General features: G+C 29.9%; 1 protein-coding gene across 1 annotated transcript in view; it reads right to left on the bottom strand.

The window, feature by feature from the left end:
• Positions 1–457: 457 nt before the first annotated feature.
• Positions 458–21457, bottom strand: part of LOC111634701 (ras-responsive element-binding protein 1-like) — a 51002-nt gene continuing 30002 nt past the window's right edge. The window contains exons 3-5 of the mRNA XM_023379537.1: positions 8283–8494; positions 2179–7888; positions 458–1725 (exon numbers count right to left, since the gene is read on the bottom strand). Of these exons, the coding sequence (XP_023235305.1) occupies positions 3500–7888; positions 8283–8494 (4601 nt within the window). The 3' untranslated portion in view covers positions 458–1725; positions 2179–3499. The remainder of the gene's footprint in view (positions 1726–2178; positions 7889–8282; positions 8495–21457) is intronic.

Genomic DNA, 21457 nt, shown 5'->3' with positions numbered 1-21457 from the left:
GAAAATAATTTTTTTTTAATTCTCAAAGCAATATATTTAGTCTAAATTAAATTTCTAGTTTATCATGTTTAAAAATTCATGCATATTATTTTCTTCAATTTAAATATATTAAAGATGTATTATTATAAGGCAGATTCAAATAAAACATGAATTAAAACAATTATTTAATAACAACATTTTATTAATCAAATTCTCAAACTGAATTTAAACTTTTAAAATTTATGGAAAAAATAAAATCAAAGCAAATTGAATTATAGTTTATAATGCTAAATCATTTTCAAATTTAATTTTGAAACAGACTCTCAAAAGACTTATTGAGCAGTCAGAAAACTTGAGACTTTAAAATACATTTGAATTTATTATATTAGATTCATTCAGAATTATTTTTTGAATCTGACTTAGTGATCATCCAATAAAGAACTTGATAAAATAACATTTAATAAATACAAATTCATCGTAAATGGTTAAATCTTTTATTTTTCCTATCCAATATACAGAATATGTCAAAGGCATGAAATAATGAACAAAAAAAATCAAAAACATAAAAATAAAAAAAATGATATTATGTGCACAAAGGCATATAATATAATTATCAGTCCTTTTAGATATACTATTTAGAATTTGGAAATGCTTATCACACACAAATTTCCCTCTGTCATCTATTAAAAGATAACATTATTACTTTGAACAGTTACTGTACAACTGCTAGAATTTGTACATTTAATCATTCATGTAAATAAATGCATGCTGCTAAACAGACTAGCATATGATCTCACTGACATGTATTCAGGCAATTTATTGAAAAAATTCTGATATAGATTTTCATTTTTGGTCCATTATTCAAGAATTATATAACACTATATATATATATATTTATATATATATATATATGTATGTATATGTTTATGTATATGAAGTGTGTGTGAATGTGTGTATTGGAATTTGAATTGAACACATTATTGTGATAAAAGTCGCAGACACTGGACGGTTAACAGAAGTCACAATTAAAGACAACATATAAAAAGACCTATCATTAAACCACTTGGAATAACTAATTGTATCAATGAGGTCCCATCATGAGCCAATGCTTTCTCAAAAGCACATAAAATAATCACAAATCATTTTACATCTAAGGCACTCTAGGCAGCAAATAAACAAAGCGAATAAGGTAATGTGATATGTATTATGCTGATTTAAGTTGCAGAAATATTTATGAGTTAAGCAGTATTTGTAAAGGCACAGATTTTTTCGAGAATGTTTTAAACTGTAAGGAATGTGGACGGAAATATATTTTGTGCTTTTAATAGTAGCAGATGCAAATAAGATTTTAGAGAGTATGCCTAAACAGATTGCATAGCATAAACAACAGCACCAATTCATTAACAATAATCTAGGCAATATAAGCAGTGAACTAGGTAATCAACATGCATATTTTTTTTTCTATTAAAAATTTGGAACACTATTAAAAATTATAAATTCAATTATTATTTGCTAAAAATTTTTTAAAAATTTATAATAAATTTTTGATTATGTATTAAGGATTTTAATTTGAAATATAAAACTTAAAAACAAAACTCAATAATTTTCTAAGAACAACAATTCATCTGTATTCCAAATATAGTTTTTTTTTTCTGAAATTATAGAATAAGAATGGAGCCAATTTTCATTAGTCTACAGATTCAAAGGAATAGTTCCATGTTCATTATGAGGTAGAACAATAATATTCTATATATATATATATATATATTTGTNCAAACCGTTGCCGGGAAAAGAGGTACAACCTTGTCCTACCTCCGGCTACTCACAAAGGATTTGGCGACAGACTATCGCCTCTCTGTTGACATTGGCTTTTCGGGTGTCGTTTCAACCTCCACCAAAGCTTATCTATGCTTGTCAACATACACTGGAGATTGTTTGAATGTATAATAATATAACCAAATATTTGGTCTTTCACCGATGTATTTTGTATGTGTCGACATTCACTGGAGAATATCGACATTCTCTAATTTCGGTCTTTCACAGTAACATATACATAAAGAAAGAAGGATAAAGAAACTGGAGATTGTTTGAATGTATAATAATATAACCAAATATTTGGTCTTTCACCAATGTATTTTGTATGTGTCGACATTCACCAGAAAATATTGACATTCCCTAATTTTGGTCTTTCACAGACACATATATATATATATATATATAATAAATATTAGAAAATTATAAGTTTAAAATTGTTGAAAGTTACTTGAAATTTCCAACATTTATGTGGGAAATTTTAAATTATAAGAAAACAAAAACTTAACATTATGTGATGTTTGAATTTTCAGTCTTTTCCAAAAATTCAAATATGTTTCAAAAAATTTTGGTTGCTTTGCTATGGCAACAGAGTGATACACATTTAAGATCCAGTACATTGGCTCCATTCTTATTCTGGGAAATACTATAGCTGCACTAAAGTAAAGAGGGAACACCAAGTCTAGTCTAACGAAAATTTCTGCAATTTTAAAAAACATGTATGAAAGATATAATGAAATAAATTCTAATATCTTAGACAATTTAAATTTTTTACTCGTTTTGAAATAAAAAATTAGTAACCTTATACAAAGTAAATCATAGGTCCATATAGTTGTTGACAACACTATCTTTACATCACATCTAAACAATTAAAATATTTAAATTGTAGATCTTTAGATATTTTTAATTACAGCAATTTATTAATCAAATTTATATCAATCTTGTGTCCAAAAAATTATTTCTTACTTTGAAAATAATTATTCTCATTTCAGAAAAGAATCAATGTAACATTTTACAGCATTCAGCCATTATAACTTTAATGAAAGACTATGCTCAATCTACTCTATCAATAGTAAACTAATTAAAAAGAATTACTAATAAAAATCTTATTTTATTCAAAAAGAGCTGATAGTTTTATCCAAATACTAACTAAAGAAAAAAAATATGAAATATGAATACTAGCAGACATATTTGATAATGCAAATACTATTATATTTCAATGTATTCAAGTCATTTATGATCTAACTATATCAATTAAAAAAAAAAGGATTGTAAGGAATGAATTTTTTGATTGAAATGCAAATTGTTAGTGCTCTTTGTGGAACTTTAAAATATGGTGGAATGATAATCATGTGAAACAATTTATATGTAAATGTTTAAAAATAAGAGAAGATTTGTATGAATGTATAATTGCCTTATTATATGTAAACTACAAACCTTTATATTTACAGATATTAGAATGTAGTTTGTTATAGTTTCTATGTTACAATGATACAATGATTTCTACTATTAGTGCAATGACAAGTTATATTAGATATGAGCTACTTTAGAAATCCCTGAGAATGGATTTCAAATATTTTCATCAAATGTTCTGGTCCCTCTTTATTAACATACTGACTAACATTAAAATTATCAGTACTCAAGTGATAATATTTATGTTTGTCAAATTTTAACATTTAGATAAACTAACAATTTTTCTATTTTGATATTAACATATTTCATTAACTCCTAACAGGCGAGCAGCAGAATCAGCTGAATCTAATATTTTATCCATTATTTTTGAATCATTTATACCTAAAAGATCTTGTATTAAATCTCCTGAATTATTTTCACTTTGATCCCTTTGTATCTGATTAGTTTTTTCTTGTACAGGAACTATTGCTGTTGAATCTGTCAAATTTTCTGAGTTCCAGCGAGAATTATTTGGAAAGTCTTCATACATTAAGTACAGTAAAGAGTTTTGACTTGATCGCGACAATGTTGGTAAAGCTTGATCTGAAACACATTCATCATCAGTACTAGATTGAGTTGAATTAACGAAATGCTTATGCTGATGGCGAAGCATACTGTTCTTCATTGAAAACATCCGTTGACATATATTGCAAGAAAATGGACGTTCTCCTGTATGTATTCTCATGTGTCTTCTCAGTTCTCCATTTGACCAAAATCTACTAAAACAAATAATACACACAACTTTACAAACTTTATAATCTAAAACATCTTTGTTTCCATTATTGTTATTGTTGTTATTATTATTTGACTGATCTGAAATAGAATTAAGGCAATCTGAATTTTCCAGGTCTTTGTTTTCAGCAATAATAACTCCTTTATTTACTAGCAAATCATATTCAGATGTATGAGAAATTCTTAAATGATTAATTGAATCATGCCGTTTTGTAAAAGAATCATCACACAAATGACATTTATACACAAGATTTGCCTCTGTATGTTCAGCAATATGAGCTAATAAATCTTGCAGAACAGTAAATGATTGATCACAAAATCGACAATCTAGAGAAAAGCAATTATTTTCTTCAGAATTATTGTCTTTGTTATCTTGCATCCCAAAATCATATTCATCAATTTCATTTCCATCTTCACTGCTTCTTTCTCCATCTGATCCTTCCTTCAATTTTTGATCAGAACAATTTTTTACTTTATGTTTAACATAACAATGTTTTTTAAGATTTCCTTGAGTTGAAAAGGTACTACTAGAACATAAATTGCATTTATAAGGTCTCTCAGGCACACTTCGAACTATTTCACCATTGTGACCATGCTTTCGCATGAGATGTCTTTCACAGTTTGATTTTGTGGTAAAATAAATTGGGCACTTTGGACATTTAAATGGTTTCTGGCCAGTATGTGTTAAAATATGTCGACGAAGAGAACTTGACCATGGAAATTTTCTAGAGCAGAAAGGACATGTTACACTATTAGGTGAATCTGCGTAAGAACTACGTTTTTTTACAGATCCACCATTCTTATTGCTATCTGGGGATAAACAAGCTTCAGAATTTACTTCTTCTTGGTGTATTTCATCATTATTGCTACTCTCAGGTGTTGCACATTTCTCAGAAGTGTGAACTTCTAAAAGATATTGCTTAAATTCTTGAGAATTTGCTGTATCAATTACAGCAGAGACACTTGCAAGATCAGTAGCAGTTTCATTTTCTGGTTTACCATCACATGAATTATCTTGATGGCAATCATCTTTCTTATCAGGGATCTTATCAAATGGATTATTATTATTTTCTTCAGTTTTCTGAATTTGAGGCATATCAGTAGAATGATTGTCTTCAGATACCAAATTTTGCCTTGATTCTATTTCGTCTGTAATAACTTGTGATTCTTGTGTTTTATCATTTTGACTTATAGGAAGATTATGTGATTTGTGACTCAAAACTTCTCGAAGTGCATTTCTAGTTTTTGTTGATAATGTAGATACACTTTGTTTATGAATACCTGGTGATGTTAAAGTAGGTATGTAATTTCTGCTGCGTGTTGGTCTTGCATATTCGGGATGTTTTCTTTTGATATGTCTCTCCATATTTGATTTTAAAGTGAATCCTGCAGTACAATACATACAAGTGTGTACACGCTGATTTCTAAATGATAGTCTTTCATTAACCATTTTGAAAGTCATGTTACATGACTTAACTTCTGGAATTGGACTTTCAGCATTACAAATAGTATTTGAAACTAAACATAAAGGTTGCAAATCATTTGACACAGATGGAAAAACTTTCTCTGAAATTAACTGGGTAGTTGGTGATTCAAAATATGAAGAAGGTGGTGATGAATTAAAATTTAGATCTTCACTTAAACTATAAATGCTAACTGGCCTTGATGACTTTTCTAAACTTTCCCTGGAATGTGTTCTTAAATCCAAAGCATGTACTGCTAAATCCAGTGGCTTTTCTTGAGGTGGACAAAGTTGTGATAAATTTACTAGACTAGTTGCAGCACTTACAACATCTTCCATGCTTATGTTATCATCTTTGGTTGTTTCAATGGTTTCATTCAATATTGGCAAACATTTTGTAGTTAAATTTAAAGGTTCAGAAGTTGAGCCAAATATTTCATTTTGTGAATGTTCATCAGAAAACTGAAGTGAATCATGCTGTGCTGTTTCATTTTGTACATTTGCCATAACAACAGAATTTAAATTTTGTCTCATTTCTTGATGTTGTCTTAGAACATGCCTTATACAATTATTTTTAGTAGAAAAGCCAAGTTTACATATATTACAAAAAAATGGTTTTCTACTGCAACTGTTATTAAGTGAACGTAAATGATGACGCAAAACACGATTAAACTTAAAATTAACATTGCAATATTTACATACAGTTTCTGCAGAACCACATACTTCTGGCATTAGAATTTCAGGTGAGTTTACTTCAGACATATTGGGATTATATTCCATAGAGTTACGAATTTCTTGTTTTGTTATTTTCTTATGTCTTTTTCTAACATGTCGTTCACAGTTAGCTTTAGTTGTAAAAGCAAATTTACAAATTGCACATTGAAATGGTCTTTCACCATTATGTGTTCGCAAATGTCTAATTAAAGTACTTTTATCAACACTATTATAAGGACATAAATGGCATGTAAAAGTAGAACCGTTTTGCTTATGTAATCTATTATGACGTTTAAGACCTTTAGAATTTTTGAATGATTGCTTGCAAAATGAACAAGAAAAACTTTCAACAGAATTAATATTTGACATAGAAGCTGAACCCTCACAAATAACAGCTTTAACTGATGACGGATGGTCACATTCTTCTTTGGACGGAGTATCAGGACTTGCAGAATCAGCTACTAAAGGAGATTCTGGTAAAACAGAAACCAAGTTCTGATTTGGTGAAGCAGGAGAAACAGCAACAGGTGTTGTTTGAATATCACTTAAAAAGGAAGATTTAGCAGTAACGGTTATTATTTCTTGTACATCAGCAAAATCACCATTGGTATTTTTCACATTCATTTTTTGTAATGAAGGTTCTACTTTTCCATGAGTAAAGTAAGATATGCTTTCAAATGTATCTTCTTTTTCTTGGTATATTTGTTCTGTTAAAGAATATTTTAAATTATGGGCTTCACTTTGTAATTCTAATAAGGCCAAGAAATCTTCTTTTTCAGATTGTTTTCTTTCATCTTTAGATTCAACATCAGTTGCTTCTTTTTTTCCATTATCTTCTGCAGAACAATGTTCTGCAGATCTATGTTTCAGTTGGTGAACTTGAAAAGAAGCAGGAGTTAAAAAATCACAGTTGCAGCTTGGACAATATGTTCCAGATGCTTTTCTATGCATAATTCCATGAAGATTTAATGCACTACCACAGGGAAAAGCTTTTTTGCATTTTAAACATTCAAATGTATGAAAGGCACTACTTGGACGTCGTCTGTTATGTTCACAGAAGGATTTTGCAATTAAGGAAAATTTTTTTGTAGAAAAATCAATAAATGTAAGATCTTGAAAGCCTACAGGTACTATATTATTATTCATTTTAGGCTTTGTATCTTCCTTCTTTTCATGTATAGCACAGCACTTATGTTTCCTATAGATATTGTAATTACTTGATATGTCACCACACTCTTGGCATTGAATAGGATCATTGGGATGTGTGTCCATATGAGTCTGAAGACCATAACTGCATAGAAATGTTTTACCACAAACAGGGCAATATAATTTTTCTTGATCTTCATTAATTTCTTCAGTATGACATTTTTTTGCTAAAATTGGAATGGAATCATTGGAGTTATATTTTCTTTTCAATTTTGGTTCCTTAATTATCTTTGTGCTTTCATTGGGATCATCATTTTCACTATGAGTACGCATATGCCTGTGCATATTTCCATTAGTTGTGAAAGCCATCTCACAATATCTGCATTTAAAAGGTCTTTTTCCAGAATGAACAAGCATATGCCGATCCAAAGAACTAGAAGAACTCAAAACTTTACCACAAAGAGGACAACAATGGCTGTTGTCACTATTACTATGTTGCCGAACATGAACAGTCCAATTATGAGCTGTTTCAAATACTTTATTACATATTGGACAAGTGACTGGTTCTTCATTTGTATCTTCCTCAGCAATCTAAAAAAATATTAAATTTTAAATTAAATACAGTTTTAAAAATACTTTTTAAAAATAGCAAGTAAAATAATTATTTTAAATTTTCATGATGGCACAATTAAATCAAATTTTACTACAAAAAGAAGGTATTAATCAATGTATCTAAAATTGTATAAATTTAATTAATTAAAAAAATTACAGAAAATAGCATTATTAAATACTATATTCATAGAATTTGCTAAAATCAATGCATATTTGACATTTATTAATAAAAATTCCAAATGTCAAACTAACATTTACTATTAGTTTAGCATTAAGCTATCAGATTCATTTGTAAGTGTGCCATCTCGTCCATAAAAATGTAATAGTATGCATATTTGATGATCACAAAGTATCTTAAATATAAAAAGAATACCTTATCCCCTTGAGTTTTCTTTTCTTTTTTAGTATCTTGGTGTTCTCCATTCTTTAATTCTTCTTTTCCATAATCATTTTGAGAATTATTTAAATTTTTCATTACATTATCTTCATTTAATTCATTCACTTTAGTATTATTATTATCATCATTATTACTATTTGGACTATTTTGTATTTGTTCTACTTGCTCTGCAGATGAATTTTCTTGTTCTATTAAAAATAAAAATCCAATAAATATATTTTAATTTTTAATCCAAAATTTTATTTATTAAACTTGCTATATCATTTATATATTTATTATAAACATTCAATCACTTATATTTAAATTAAATAAACTTAATATGATAAAATAATAATTAAACTTATTTTTCAAAATATTTTTTGTTTAAAGTAATAAGAATTATTAATAAATCTTAATATTACATTTCTGTAATATCATCTAAAATAAATAAATAGTTATATTATATTTAAAAAGATAAAGATATCTATTTTTATACCAAAATTAGGTCTATCAAATAGCACAAGAATAAAGAATTACAGTCAAACCTTAGTTTTTGAATGACTCACTTTTTGAACAAATTGGTTGAGAAATAAAATTTTAAACTCTTAACTGCACTGGCTGCTGAACAACCTACTTGGCAAGAGCTGGCCACAGAAACACAGATGATCAACTCCCTATACTTCCTATATTATAGAAAGTTGACAGCTTGACCAATCAATGACAGGACTACTGATTCAGAAGTTACTGATTCAGAAGTTACTGATTAAGAAGTTAGTGGCACCAAGATCACTTTATATCATTACGCAAATCATCAATGACATTGTTATTTAAATTAGATTTCAATGCACTTAGAGGAAAGATACTAATTCCATTTTTTGGTAAACATTGTGGTTGAATAAAAACTGCATTAACTGATATTAATGTAATATAAATCCAAAGCATCTAAGAATTTGTTTAATGCTTGAGTCAAATTAAATAACAAAAATTTATTTTTTCTCATTAGTGCACAAATGGCTTTCCGCATTACATTTAACAGTATTAATTAAATGCAAGAACTTTTAATGAACATCTTTTAGAAATGTAATGAATACAGCTAAAAAAAAAGGCTTTATTTTAGGGGTCAGGAATAGATTGATCCATTTGGTATTGTTTCTTATGGAAAAATTTGTTTTGGTTTCAGAACAACTTTCAGGAATGGATTATGTTTGAAAATCAAGATTTGACTGTATATGAATAGTACCCATTCTGGCCATCTTCAAAATTATTTACAAGTGTAAGTTAAAACCAAAATGGAATTTAAAACTAAGACAGAGATGGAAGTCTAGCATCTAACAATATAAATTACACAGCTACGAAAATGATGCATTTTTATTTCATTTATCTCAGTAGGAAGCCATATTTTGTAATGTCCTTGGGAGACTAGTTGCAATTTTCATTTTGACATCCATTGATCATTCCTGGTTAATATATATCTGACCAAGACATAATATTCGGTACTTGTGAATCTTTGTCCCAGATGTTGGCACCACCCTGGCGACCAACATCTCAACTAATACTTGTATTCCTTTGAAACAAATTGACTCAGCCAACTAACCTACATTAAACAGACTGTGTTATTGACTCAGTCAGTTTCATTATTTCAATGCTGTTAAGATTATCACAAAATTTTATTGGGTTGTAAGGAAAGTAAGTTTGTTTTTTTTTACCACTAGACGGATTAGTGGTATGTTTCCCGCCATTTTCGTTCTAAACCGTATTATCATTATATATTTTGACAGCTAGCATTTTATGGCTTATTTGTAAAAAATTTTGTTTGATTTCGTGCAATTGTTTATTTTTTGTGTCCCATAAAATATGAAAGATCAAAAGCAGCATCTTCGGCATATTTTGCTTTTTTATTACCAAAAAAATAAAAATGCCATTCAAGCAAGAAAAAATCGCGTGACGTATGGTGGAGATGTGTTGACAGAACAACAGTGCCAAAACTGGTTTACAAAATTTCCTTCTCGCAATTTCAGTATTGAAGATGCACCACGTTATGGATGACCAATTGAAGCCAATGAAAACAAAATAAAAGTACCGATTGAAGCAAACTGCGAAATAACAACACGTGAAATCACTAAGAAATTAAATTTGTCAAATTGAACTGTTTATGATTACTTGAAACAAATTGGTTTCGTTTCAAAGCTCGATATACGAATTCCACGAGTTCTTAAAGAGAAATGCTCTATTTGGTGGGATATTAAGGAAATTTTTTTTGGAGATTTTACCAGACAATTTAATAATTGATTCGAAAGTGTACTGCATTCGAGTAAACAAATTGTGTAATATCATCAAACAGAAAAAGCCAGCCAGAATTGATAAAAAAAACAGCTGTAGTGTTTTACCACAATAATGTCAAATTTCATACAAGTTTGGTAACTCGTCAGAAACTGTTATAACTTAGATGGGAGATGCTATCACACCAACTGTATTTGCCAGATCAAGCACACTCAGGTTATTACTTGTTCAAGTCTGTACAATTTTTTTTAACTGTAAGACATTTACTTGAAATGACAATGGCAAAAATCACTTGGATCGGTTTTTTGTAAGCAACGATCAAAACTTTTATGAATGTGAAATCGTGCTACTACCAGAAACGATGACAACAGGTATTTGACCAAAATGGTCAACATATAATTCAATAAAATATTTATTTATCATAAGAATATTGCGTTCTTTTCCACGAAAAAACGAACTTACTTTCCGAACAACCCAATAATAAAGAAAAAGGGTAAAATTTTACCTATGTGCACTGTCACGGCAGTGGTCGCGACTGTTTGTGTTCCTGGCGGACTCCTCCCTTCAAGGGGAGCTGCTGATTGTTTAATGTCACTAGTTATTGATATGTGTGTTCAAGAACTACTGTGAATCAGTAACTAGTGACATTAAACAATTGGCGGCCTGCCAGAGGCCTTCCTTTTATACCCTCCTTACTCTGATTTCTTTAATTTCGCCCCATATACTTTTATCTGTTCCCTAAATGGAACAAGAAATTGAAGCTGAATATATGAGCGCTAAGTTTTCAGCTCTTAGTAGACTTACCACACACTATTGAGGAAGAAGATGCCTGCCTCAATAGTGCTTGCCTGAACACCATAACAATATGCAAAATAGATAAGTTACATTTTGTCAGTGGTAGTAAATGTCAAGTTGACCAAAGCAAGTTGTAAACTACATGTATATAAATGTTTGGTCTTTATACAGTTCTATTCTGTTGTGGTTTTGAACTTGATGTATTCACAGGTTATTCATTTTGAAATATATTATCATGTTAAATAACAATTATAAGCACTGAAGATGTTTGTGCACTATGAATTAAGTATGTACAAAACCTTTTGTTTCATCTAGATGTTAATTTATTGTAATTGAAATTTAATGTATTTTTAATGCCTGTAAGAATATTTTGTAATAAGAATAGCTGAAGAGGAGCAGCTCAAGTGCCCAAAATGCATACCATTATTGTAATAAATATTAAGTGTTCATCAGTCTCTGTGTAATTTCACCTATGCCTCAATAGTGTGTGGTAAGTACTACTGAGAACTGAAAACTTAGCACTCATATATTCAGTTATATTAATAGAAAGATAAAAAACACTTCACAAATAAAGAAATTGAAGGATACAAATTCCAATAGGCAGCAGAGTAGAAGTTGCAGTGACAAAAGCTATTAAATACACTCATTGCCATAAAAATTAGTTCACCAAGAAGGAGCTGTCAGAACTCAATGAAATTGAACATGGGTAAATGTAACAGTGATAGAAGTAAATGATTACAAAATGAAGCAAAAGAATCATTCTTTGCAGGAAAAACTACAAATGAAAGAAGGTTCCAGTACAGTGTTGAGGCCACCTCTAGCATGAATACATGATGTGATACGAGAGGGCTTGAATCCATATGCTATATGGTGTCTGCAACATCTCAGTCCACAGTTACTGCAAGTGACCCTCTAGTTTGGCCAAACTCCTAGCTGTCCAACTTGATGTCACAGGTGATCAATTAGAAATCAGGACTGGGCAGGCCAGGAAAAGTGTGGCAATGTGGCAGGGGCAGTCCTGTGACATCCTTGCTATGTGTGGTCAAGCATTGTTCTGTTAGAAAATGGCTCTTACCATTTTCCAACAGGGAGCCCTGCCATGAGACAACACATGTGAAAGCAAGATGTCAATAACATACTGCTGGGCTGTCATGGTTCCTTGGATCACTACTAGAAGTAACTGGCTGTTGTATGTGATGACACCTCAGACCATCACACCAACTGTGGGAATGGTATACCATCCAAAATGTAGGCAGAATGAGGAGTTCACTGTGGGGTCTCAAGACACAGACACAGCCATTGTTAGTGCCCAAATTGGATCTAGATTCATTACTGAAGATGACCCGGTTCCATTCTGTTGCAGTCCAATTCCATCAGACACAACACCACAATAATACAGTCAATTGTATGCATGCTTCTCAGAGGACCAGGAGGTCCTCTCAGTTAGTGGTCTGTCAAGGGTGTCCTGAACCTGGGCATAGCATGCGAGAACTCACTCTCTCTCATCCATTGGTCCCAACACTTCCTTAATGTTGTCAGAACAGACTAGGTGGTGGACTATTCAGCAAGATGACCATCCAGCTTCTCTCAACCCAATGATCTTTCCCCTCTCAAACTCGGTTAGCTGTTCATACGGTCTTCAATTTCAACATAAAGACATCTCTAGTGATACAGCATTCCTCTACAACAGATAAACTACAGACAGGATGCCTTTGTACACTTTTTTATAGGAGATAAGGATGTACTTTAATGCCCTCTGCTGGCATTAAATGGAAATAATTATAATTATAACATGATGGCAATGAGCCATCATGTTATAACTGTAATCATTTCCATAACTGCTTGAGACTTACCTGCATGCCAAATTTTGCAGTGATATGATATTTCCTTGCTGCAGTGCTAATTTTTATGGCAATGAGTGTATATCAGAAAGTGGCTTCTAGGATTACTTTCACAAGTGGTATAGATACTAGGAGAAGTGTATATGTGCAGATTACTTTGATGATACTATGATATAAGAGTGTATATATTGTATAATAAAACTTGTTCCAAAAATTTGATTTAATTTTGATTCTACTACATATATACATAAAATATTGATAATCTCTCTATGTTAAAAATAAGCATGACTATGTAATATCAACTGAAGAATAAAAGGCATTTTAATCATCAGACATTTAAATGTTATTAATATTTTTAATTAGATATATATTATTAAATATTATATATTTTAATTAGATATATATTATTAAAATTAAGAATTTTAAACATATAGATTATATTTTTCTCTACACTGTTTTATATCGTATAATTTGATTTAACATTAAAAATATATATTTTTTAAATCAAAATATTTGAAAAGTATATAATTTGATAGCATACAAATATATACTCATGTCCAAAAAAATAAGTGTAACCATTAAATTTACCTATATCTAGGGAATTCGATCCCGGTCCTTATTTCTAATCCCGGGATTTCGGGATTATACTTAGTCAATCCCGGGATCATTTCGGTATTGAGGGTTAATAAAAAATAAGAAAATCTTACAGAAATCAACAAATCAAAATTTAGACAAAAATCAACATATTTTACAGGATACACCTAGCTAATTTAATCACTCTAACTAATCAGACTCAGAGTCAGACTAACCAGACTTAAAATCACTCAGTCTTCATGTTAAATTTATTCTTTTTTAAGCATCACTGAGATCTCTTTAAACTCACATAAATTGAAAAAACCTTTATGTAACAAACTATGCAAATAAACGTTGAAAATTAACAAAAATCTCTCTTAACATCGACTAAATAGACTACTTTCATATAGCAACCTAGTAAGTAGGTAGTAAGATAAGTTTCTTAGCAAAAAGTATTTAAAAATAATATTAATCAGTCACATTTTTCTTAAATATAAAGAAAACTAATCTAATAGGAACATTCTAATTTGAATTGCGAAAATATGATCTGAGAAATAACAACGCATCCTGTGTCTCATCACCAAGTCTGCTTCTCAATTTGTTGCACATATATGCAGCTGCTGAGAAAACGCGTTTAGGTTTGATGGAAGTTGGAGGAATCGTTAGTAAATACTTATAAGCCCGTTCTAGTTATAGCTTCGAGGACACGGGGAGGTTGGAAGAAAACAGTCCGGTCGACACAGATCGGGATTGTAGGAGTAAAGGCTACAATCCCGATTGTTTCGATCATTGTAAGCATGCCTTTCTAAAAATAAACACGTTAATTTTGTAAATTCGGTCTCTGTGTGAGTCTCTCAGCATCCAGCAAACCACTACTCCCAAACGTAAAAAGACTTTCTCGCATCATCCTGACAGATCACGGGCAAGGCGGGGGTCGTAACCTTTTCACCTAAGGTCGACCCCCCTAAGCGAGAGGCGTCGGGTCTATATTAACCACACTGGCAAAACAAGATGGCTGACACATTGACAGGTAAAACGCACTGAGTAGTGCTCTCGACTGCGCCAGAAAATCGATTGGCGCCCGCGAAAATTCAAAAATACAAAAATGAAGTATATTACCAAGTAACCCAGTGAGAACTGCTTGCCTATCATTTTAGTTCAAAATACAAGAAGTTTTATTCCAAGCAAGCATCGCAAGCCCGCTAGGTTAATTTCTGCTGCTTGCTTGGAATAAAATTTCTCATATTTTATATTAAAATGATAGGCAAGCAATTCTGTAAAAGCACTGGCACTGAATGTTTCGCTTCGTGCAGTCTATTTTGCAACTTTTTTAAAATGATGTCAATCCCGAAAATCTCGGGATTAGGAAAACTTAATCCCGAAAATTTTGGGACTGAAAAGTAGTCGGGATCCCGATTTTCGAGATCCCGGGATCAAATCCTCTACCTATATCTCAACAATTACTGATCAAAACAGTATAAAACTTAACATACAAGCAAAATATTATATTCCTTATGCAAAAAAAATTAGAAAGCAAAAATTTAATCTAAATTTAGTCAAACTAAAGCTAACAAGAAAAAGTAATAAGCATTGTCATAAAAAATGATGACAGGATGATCAAATGGGTTTTATTAAACAATTTTTCAAGATATAAATAGCTTTAATTCTCATTCAAGTACTTTCAGTTAAGCCAATTTAACCTTCATCAGGATTGAATGAAACAGAAAGAACAAAACTTTTGACTTCAAGCACTGTTGTAAATCATTTTGTACAAAAAATGATGAATATGGCATGTGGTTGCCTCCTGCATGCACACATGCTTCACAATGATTACTCATGTGGTTATAATGTTTATTAGCTTTGTCAGGAGCTAATAAACATTCTTAGCTCAAAGACCATTCTTCAACAAGAGCATAGTGAAGCTCTTGAAGTGTTCTTGGTAGCTGATGAGGTGCAACTTATCTCCTTAGAGCATCTCACATGTTCTATGGGAATCAAAACACACCACAAAACAAAGAATTTTAATCCAATATGTTTTTGACAAATGTTTTTGTGATCTGCAGACAGATCTGTTTCAGATCTATATGATTTGATGTTTTATATTGGAATATAGAAAAGAATGATGACAAATTTCAAATCCAAGAAGAAATTTAAAAATTGTCTGAGGAAATTACATGCTAAACTATACAATAACAATATATGCAGGTATATACTGGTGATTAAATCAAATATTAATACAAAAATAATGAAATTTTAATTTCCATGAGTTGGATCAAGATTGTTGTAAAATGATTGCCATATATATGAGATGTTTTTCTCTTCTTTGAAATTAATGCATTTCCTTTTAGTTCAGCCATGAAGATTTCTAGAGCTTCCAGTGTTCTAATCTAACCTGTATGGAAGGAGTATCTTATGAAACTGGCTTGTTCTAGGTTATTTTTGGAAGTATAAATCTCATATCTGTAAGTTCTTGCAGTAATGGCAACCCTTGCAAAAATATGGAGCTCAGTGCAGCCATTAAGCATAATGCTAACTTAGACCATAATATTGTGGCTGTACACCATATTTTTGTATATATATATATTTAGATTAAATTGTTTTAATAACTCTCTTCCCTTCTTCATCCTTCTTTCTAATTTCCTTTGTTTATTGTTCTTACCTCTGGAAACAAGGGCTCTCCCCTTCCCACCCACCAGGGTGGGTGGAGCCCTTCCTCTATCTTCCTTAAAGTACATTGTCTCCACACCACCAGGGGTGGGTGGGACAATGTACTTTAAGGAAGATAGAGAGTAGAAAACAATCTCTAACGGTCATTCTTGGGCTGGACATGGAAAAGGATGGACGTAGGTCAGTAAGATCATGAGATGGAATTCGACGAGAGCAGAACTGAGAGCCGTGAAGTGGAGATCCAGACGATAGAACCAGAGAGACAGTAAAAGCTATTAAGGATATGACATTCACCCCATGAAAGAAGAGCCCAAAACTACTTAGAACAAAGACACGAGTCGACATCGAAGTCCTCGAGTATTGGGGACCCCACTATCCTATTCATTCTTCTCACTTTTTTATCTTTAGGATTAATTAGTTAAGGATCATGCATTTTTTATTATTATTGTTGGACAAGTAGTTACCATGGAAGTGAACTACTTGGTTTGTTTTTGCCAACAGGCAGTGGAGGAAATTGGTATTGTGAGAGACTGGGGGAATCCAAAAAAACTTTTTCTGTATACAATCGTTCATTGCGAGATTAAATTTGTTTTAATCAAATTCACGTGTTTGTGTATTCTTATCACATTTTACACTTTTACAATATCACCACCTCCAAACTGATCTCTTTCCACGATGTTTGTGGAACTGTATTGGTTACCCTGATCTCTCTAGATTCTAATCCAATTAGAATCGTTCTATAGACTATGCCTGGACTTTTCAGGGAACAGAACATTGTCCCATTCATTCAAAGTCCAATGTCAATGTTCTTAATACTATCTTAACCAGGTTCTTCTGTACACAAGGATCAGTGAAATGCAACACACTGGACATTTGACAAAAAGACAATTTTCCTGAAGTCTTCTATAGACACCAGTGGCCATAAACTACTTTGCAGACCTGAAAATCTGCCTACCAGGCATTCTGCTTTTACAATGAGCTGTTTATTTTAAATCGCAGTCCTGTTGAGAACTGGTAACTCTTGGAAGCCCATTTCCTGGTTGACAATCAACGTGTTTTTTTGAAGTCTGGCCCAAAGCCTGGCATGATGCTCTGCATCAGATTCAGAGTCCTGAATATAGCTATCTGTGATTGACCTACTTCTAGTCTTCTAATAATTTTTCCTTTCATAAAATCATGTTTGCCACTGTTTGCATTATCACTGTTAATATTATCACTGAAACAAATGTCATCATGCTACTGTTATATTTATGAAGCCTCATATTTTGCATAAACTTGCACTTTTTAATGCAACATTTGAGTATAAGCAGGGTATTTTTATTGTCTGGACATGTTCACATAAATTTTTGCCTGTTTATTTTTATCTATCTATGAATTGGATGATTATGCTTATTTTTTTGGACACAAGTATTTATAATTAGGTTCTTAAAAAACAGAAAAAAATACAACATTTCTCCTAATACCCAAGCATAATAATTTTTTTAATCAGAGTTAATTTAAAAATATATTTAAATATAAAATTAAAATTTTTTTATTTAGATGTAACTATTATATTTTTGGACAAAAATCCAAATATTTCTTAAAGCAAAATTTAGTTCATAGACCAAGAGCATTACTTTGAATTGTTTGATAAATCAAACAATTTAAAGTAATGGTCTTGTTCTAGATTTAATATCTTCAAAAAGATATGAAAGTCTAGAAAAGTTTAAATTTATCAAAACAATAGATCAAATAATCAAATGATTAGAAAATAATAGCTAAAAAGAAATACCCTGGTTTGCATGTATTTTTCTCAAGTAGTTTACTCAATATGGTGTAATAAAATTTTACTCCATATATTCAGAAACATAAGATTAAAATTTTATTTGTTATATTAAAAATGTAACTAAATTGTTTTAAACACATTTTAATGTTTTCTTTTAATTGTAAGTGGTTGTGCAAATATCTAGGCAATTATCTGGAACTACTTGGGGTATAGAACAAAGTTACATGGTTTTTCTGATGACATGCAAAATCATTCTAAAATAAGATCATACTGTATAAACTATTTCTTTGATGTTTTTAAATCTGTAAAATAATTTTTTAAAATTCTACATGTAAACAAAAAAATTTCAATAATATATTTTTTAAAGTTACAACTATATGTGTTTTGTTCAGCTTTATTCATTATTAGGGACTGTCCATAAATTACATTACAGTTTTCCTGAAATTTTTACTCCCCTTCTTCCCTTGGTCCCTGTTTATCCAGGTTTCTGTAACCCCTTCAAACATCAAACTCCCTTTTAAAACCTTTATTATTTTATGAATGATAGATACCATAAGTAGAAACGAAACATCAAATCTTGAAATAAAACAAAATGTAAAAATTGTATAAAATTTAATGAAGTATAATTGATGTCCACTGAAGCTTAAGTTACTTTTGGAAATGTTTTTGGCTCTTCTCAAATCAGCTTCAACCAAAAGTCTTTTGAAATTAATCTAAAACTTCTGATAGAATATAGAAATGGAATTGAACCAATGCTTTAAAACTCAGATTATGCTATATTGAATCTTTAAGCATTGATTTGATTCCATTTTGTTCTATATTCTATTGGTTATAGATTCATTTTTAAAAGATACATGGCTGAAGCTGATTAAAGAAGAATTGAAAATGTTTCAAAAAGTAACTTAATAAACTTGGTCTCTTACATAAACAGATATGTATTTCATATCTGTTTAAAACTTTCAAATGCATGCTAGAATAAATAATGTATAATAATGCTTTCTCTCAAAACAAATATTTCTTCTAAAATCAAAATCATTCACACTTTTCCAGCAAATGAGTTTGATTATTCCCAAGAAACAAAAGTTGGATGCATACAATAATGATCCCACACATGAATTATACATGAAGATACTTATGCATATTTGATGGTTATTGTTCACTTTTATTTGTTTTATTTTTATTTTATTTCTTGTTCTTTTTATTAATATATATTGAATACATTTGCAAATATATCTTTCAGTACACAAATTACTATATTCTTAAAATTTTTAAATAATGTCATTGAATGCTTGAAACATTCCAATTTGGAATTTCAGAATTACATAGTTTAAAACCTGAGGCAGGTTTATAAAGTAAACCAAAAACATTTGTAATTTCATTTAATAATTAAATCCATTTGCTAGAAAAATGTGAATGGTTTTGATTTTAGAAGTTTTGCATCCCAGCTTTGTTATTGGATTTTAACAAATATAATTTATAAAGAGTACAAAAATAAACAAAAATGGCTTTTCTCAGTATAATTTCATTGATTTAACAAATACGATTAAAGAAAAGTGATACAAACTGTAAATAAATTAAGTTTATTTTACTAATAAAAATTTATCATTATCAATAAAAGGGATATAAATTGATATTTCTTGTTAAAATTTATCAGATAGTTTAGGCTAAATTCAACTATGAATCAAAATATTATATTCATAAATGTAAAAAGAATTAAATTAGTTGTTCAGAAATAAGAAATGATTTTGTTCATACTATTGATATTCTAACTAATTTAATGATTTTAATGTTGATCTCATAGAAAAATCAAATTATAGTTGTTTTCCTGATGATAGACTTGGTTGTGTGAAAGTTCTTGAGTTAATTTAAATAAAGTTTATGAAAAGTTGTTGGATTTTAATGAAAACTTTAAGAAAACTATTCTTTCTTATGAAATCCACAGATGTTCTTTATAAGGATGACAACTTCAACACTTTTTCAAAAATTCATCAAAAAGAAAATTTAAATAATTTCTTAAGATGTTGTCCATAAATAACATCCACACTGGAAGGGAGGGAGGGATTATGACAAGTTGGATAAGGGGGGATTAATAAACTTTGGTCTCCTGAATAAGCAGATCTAATATACATGCTAATCTTAAATTTAATTTATTAATTATATCATAATAAATTTAAAGTTAAATTTTTAAATAAAGAATAATTATATTAATCTTATGAAATTTCAAAATTAAACAGACAGGCATTTAGAACATAACATAGCATGTTATAACAGTAGCATGGCTATTGAAAAGAAACATTTATTTCATGCATGTGATGTACTTTGGAATAGCAAAATGGAAGAAAACAACTGGAGAAACTAACAAAATATTATGATCTACATGTTAAAGTTGAAATAATTTGTAAAAAGTAAACAATAAATTGCATTGTAATTAGAACTCTTGAGACTATGTTCAAAAAGTATTTTAAAATTTTAAATTTATGCACGATGAGAGCTACAAATAAAAATTATATTACTTGAAAAAATTTAAATTTTGTCAATATTTCACAAATATTAGATCTTGAAATAAACAATTTACTGTAATTTACTGTAAAAAATTTAATAGTACTGAAACCAGTCAAGAAAATTAACTATGATGTCATAGACACAATTAAATGTGAAATACTTATATATTTATTTACAGGATCTGATAAACATTTTTTGGACTGAGTCTAGCTCTTACATTGGTGTTGTATATTTCTATTCTAGTCTGATCCTGTAATTATTTTGTATGAAAAGATCAGACAGAGACAGCTAAATGAATTATAATACAACATATATAAAGGGTTTGTTTTTATCTGCACCATTGTATTAAAATTATACTTTATAGTTTCCTTAATCAACAATGTTTTCAACTTTATGAATTCTATATTTTTCTTTTCATTGCAGTTCATGTTTCTAAAAGACTGCTTAAGAATGAATAAAATTCCTACTTTTTAACCAAATATTTTTGGATTAGCTATCCATCTTTGTACCACCCTTTACATATATTTTCATAACATGAAATTGTAACAGTCATACACAAATTTCAATGAAGAACTAATTGAAAATATGATAAGCACATAATTATGTAAATTGGTTAATTTGCATAAATATATTGTCTACTGGAAAAAATATTTCTTATATTTAATCATCAGATATTCTAAAATCAATACAGCATCACCTCAGAGAATTAAAATTTTTCACATTAATAAACTAAACCGTCTTTGGGCATT

This window comes from Centruroides sculpturatus, unplaced genomic scaffold (genome assembly GCF_000671375.1).
Source record: "Centruroides sculpturatus isolate CEXI.00-Female unplaced genomic scaffold, Cexi_2.0 scaffold617, whole genome shotgun sequence".
Lineage (NCBI taxonomy): Eukaryota > Metazoa > Arthropoda > Arachnida > Scorpiones > Buthidae > Centruroides > Centruroides sculpturatus.
This window is presented reverse-complemented; position numbering and strand designations above follow the sequence as displayed.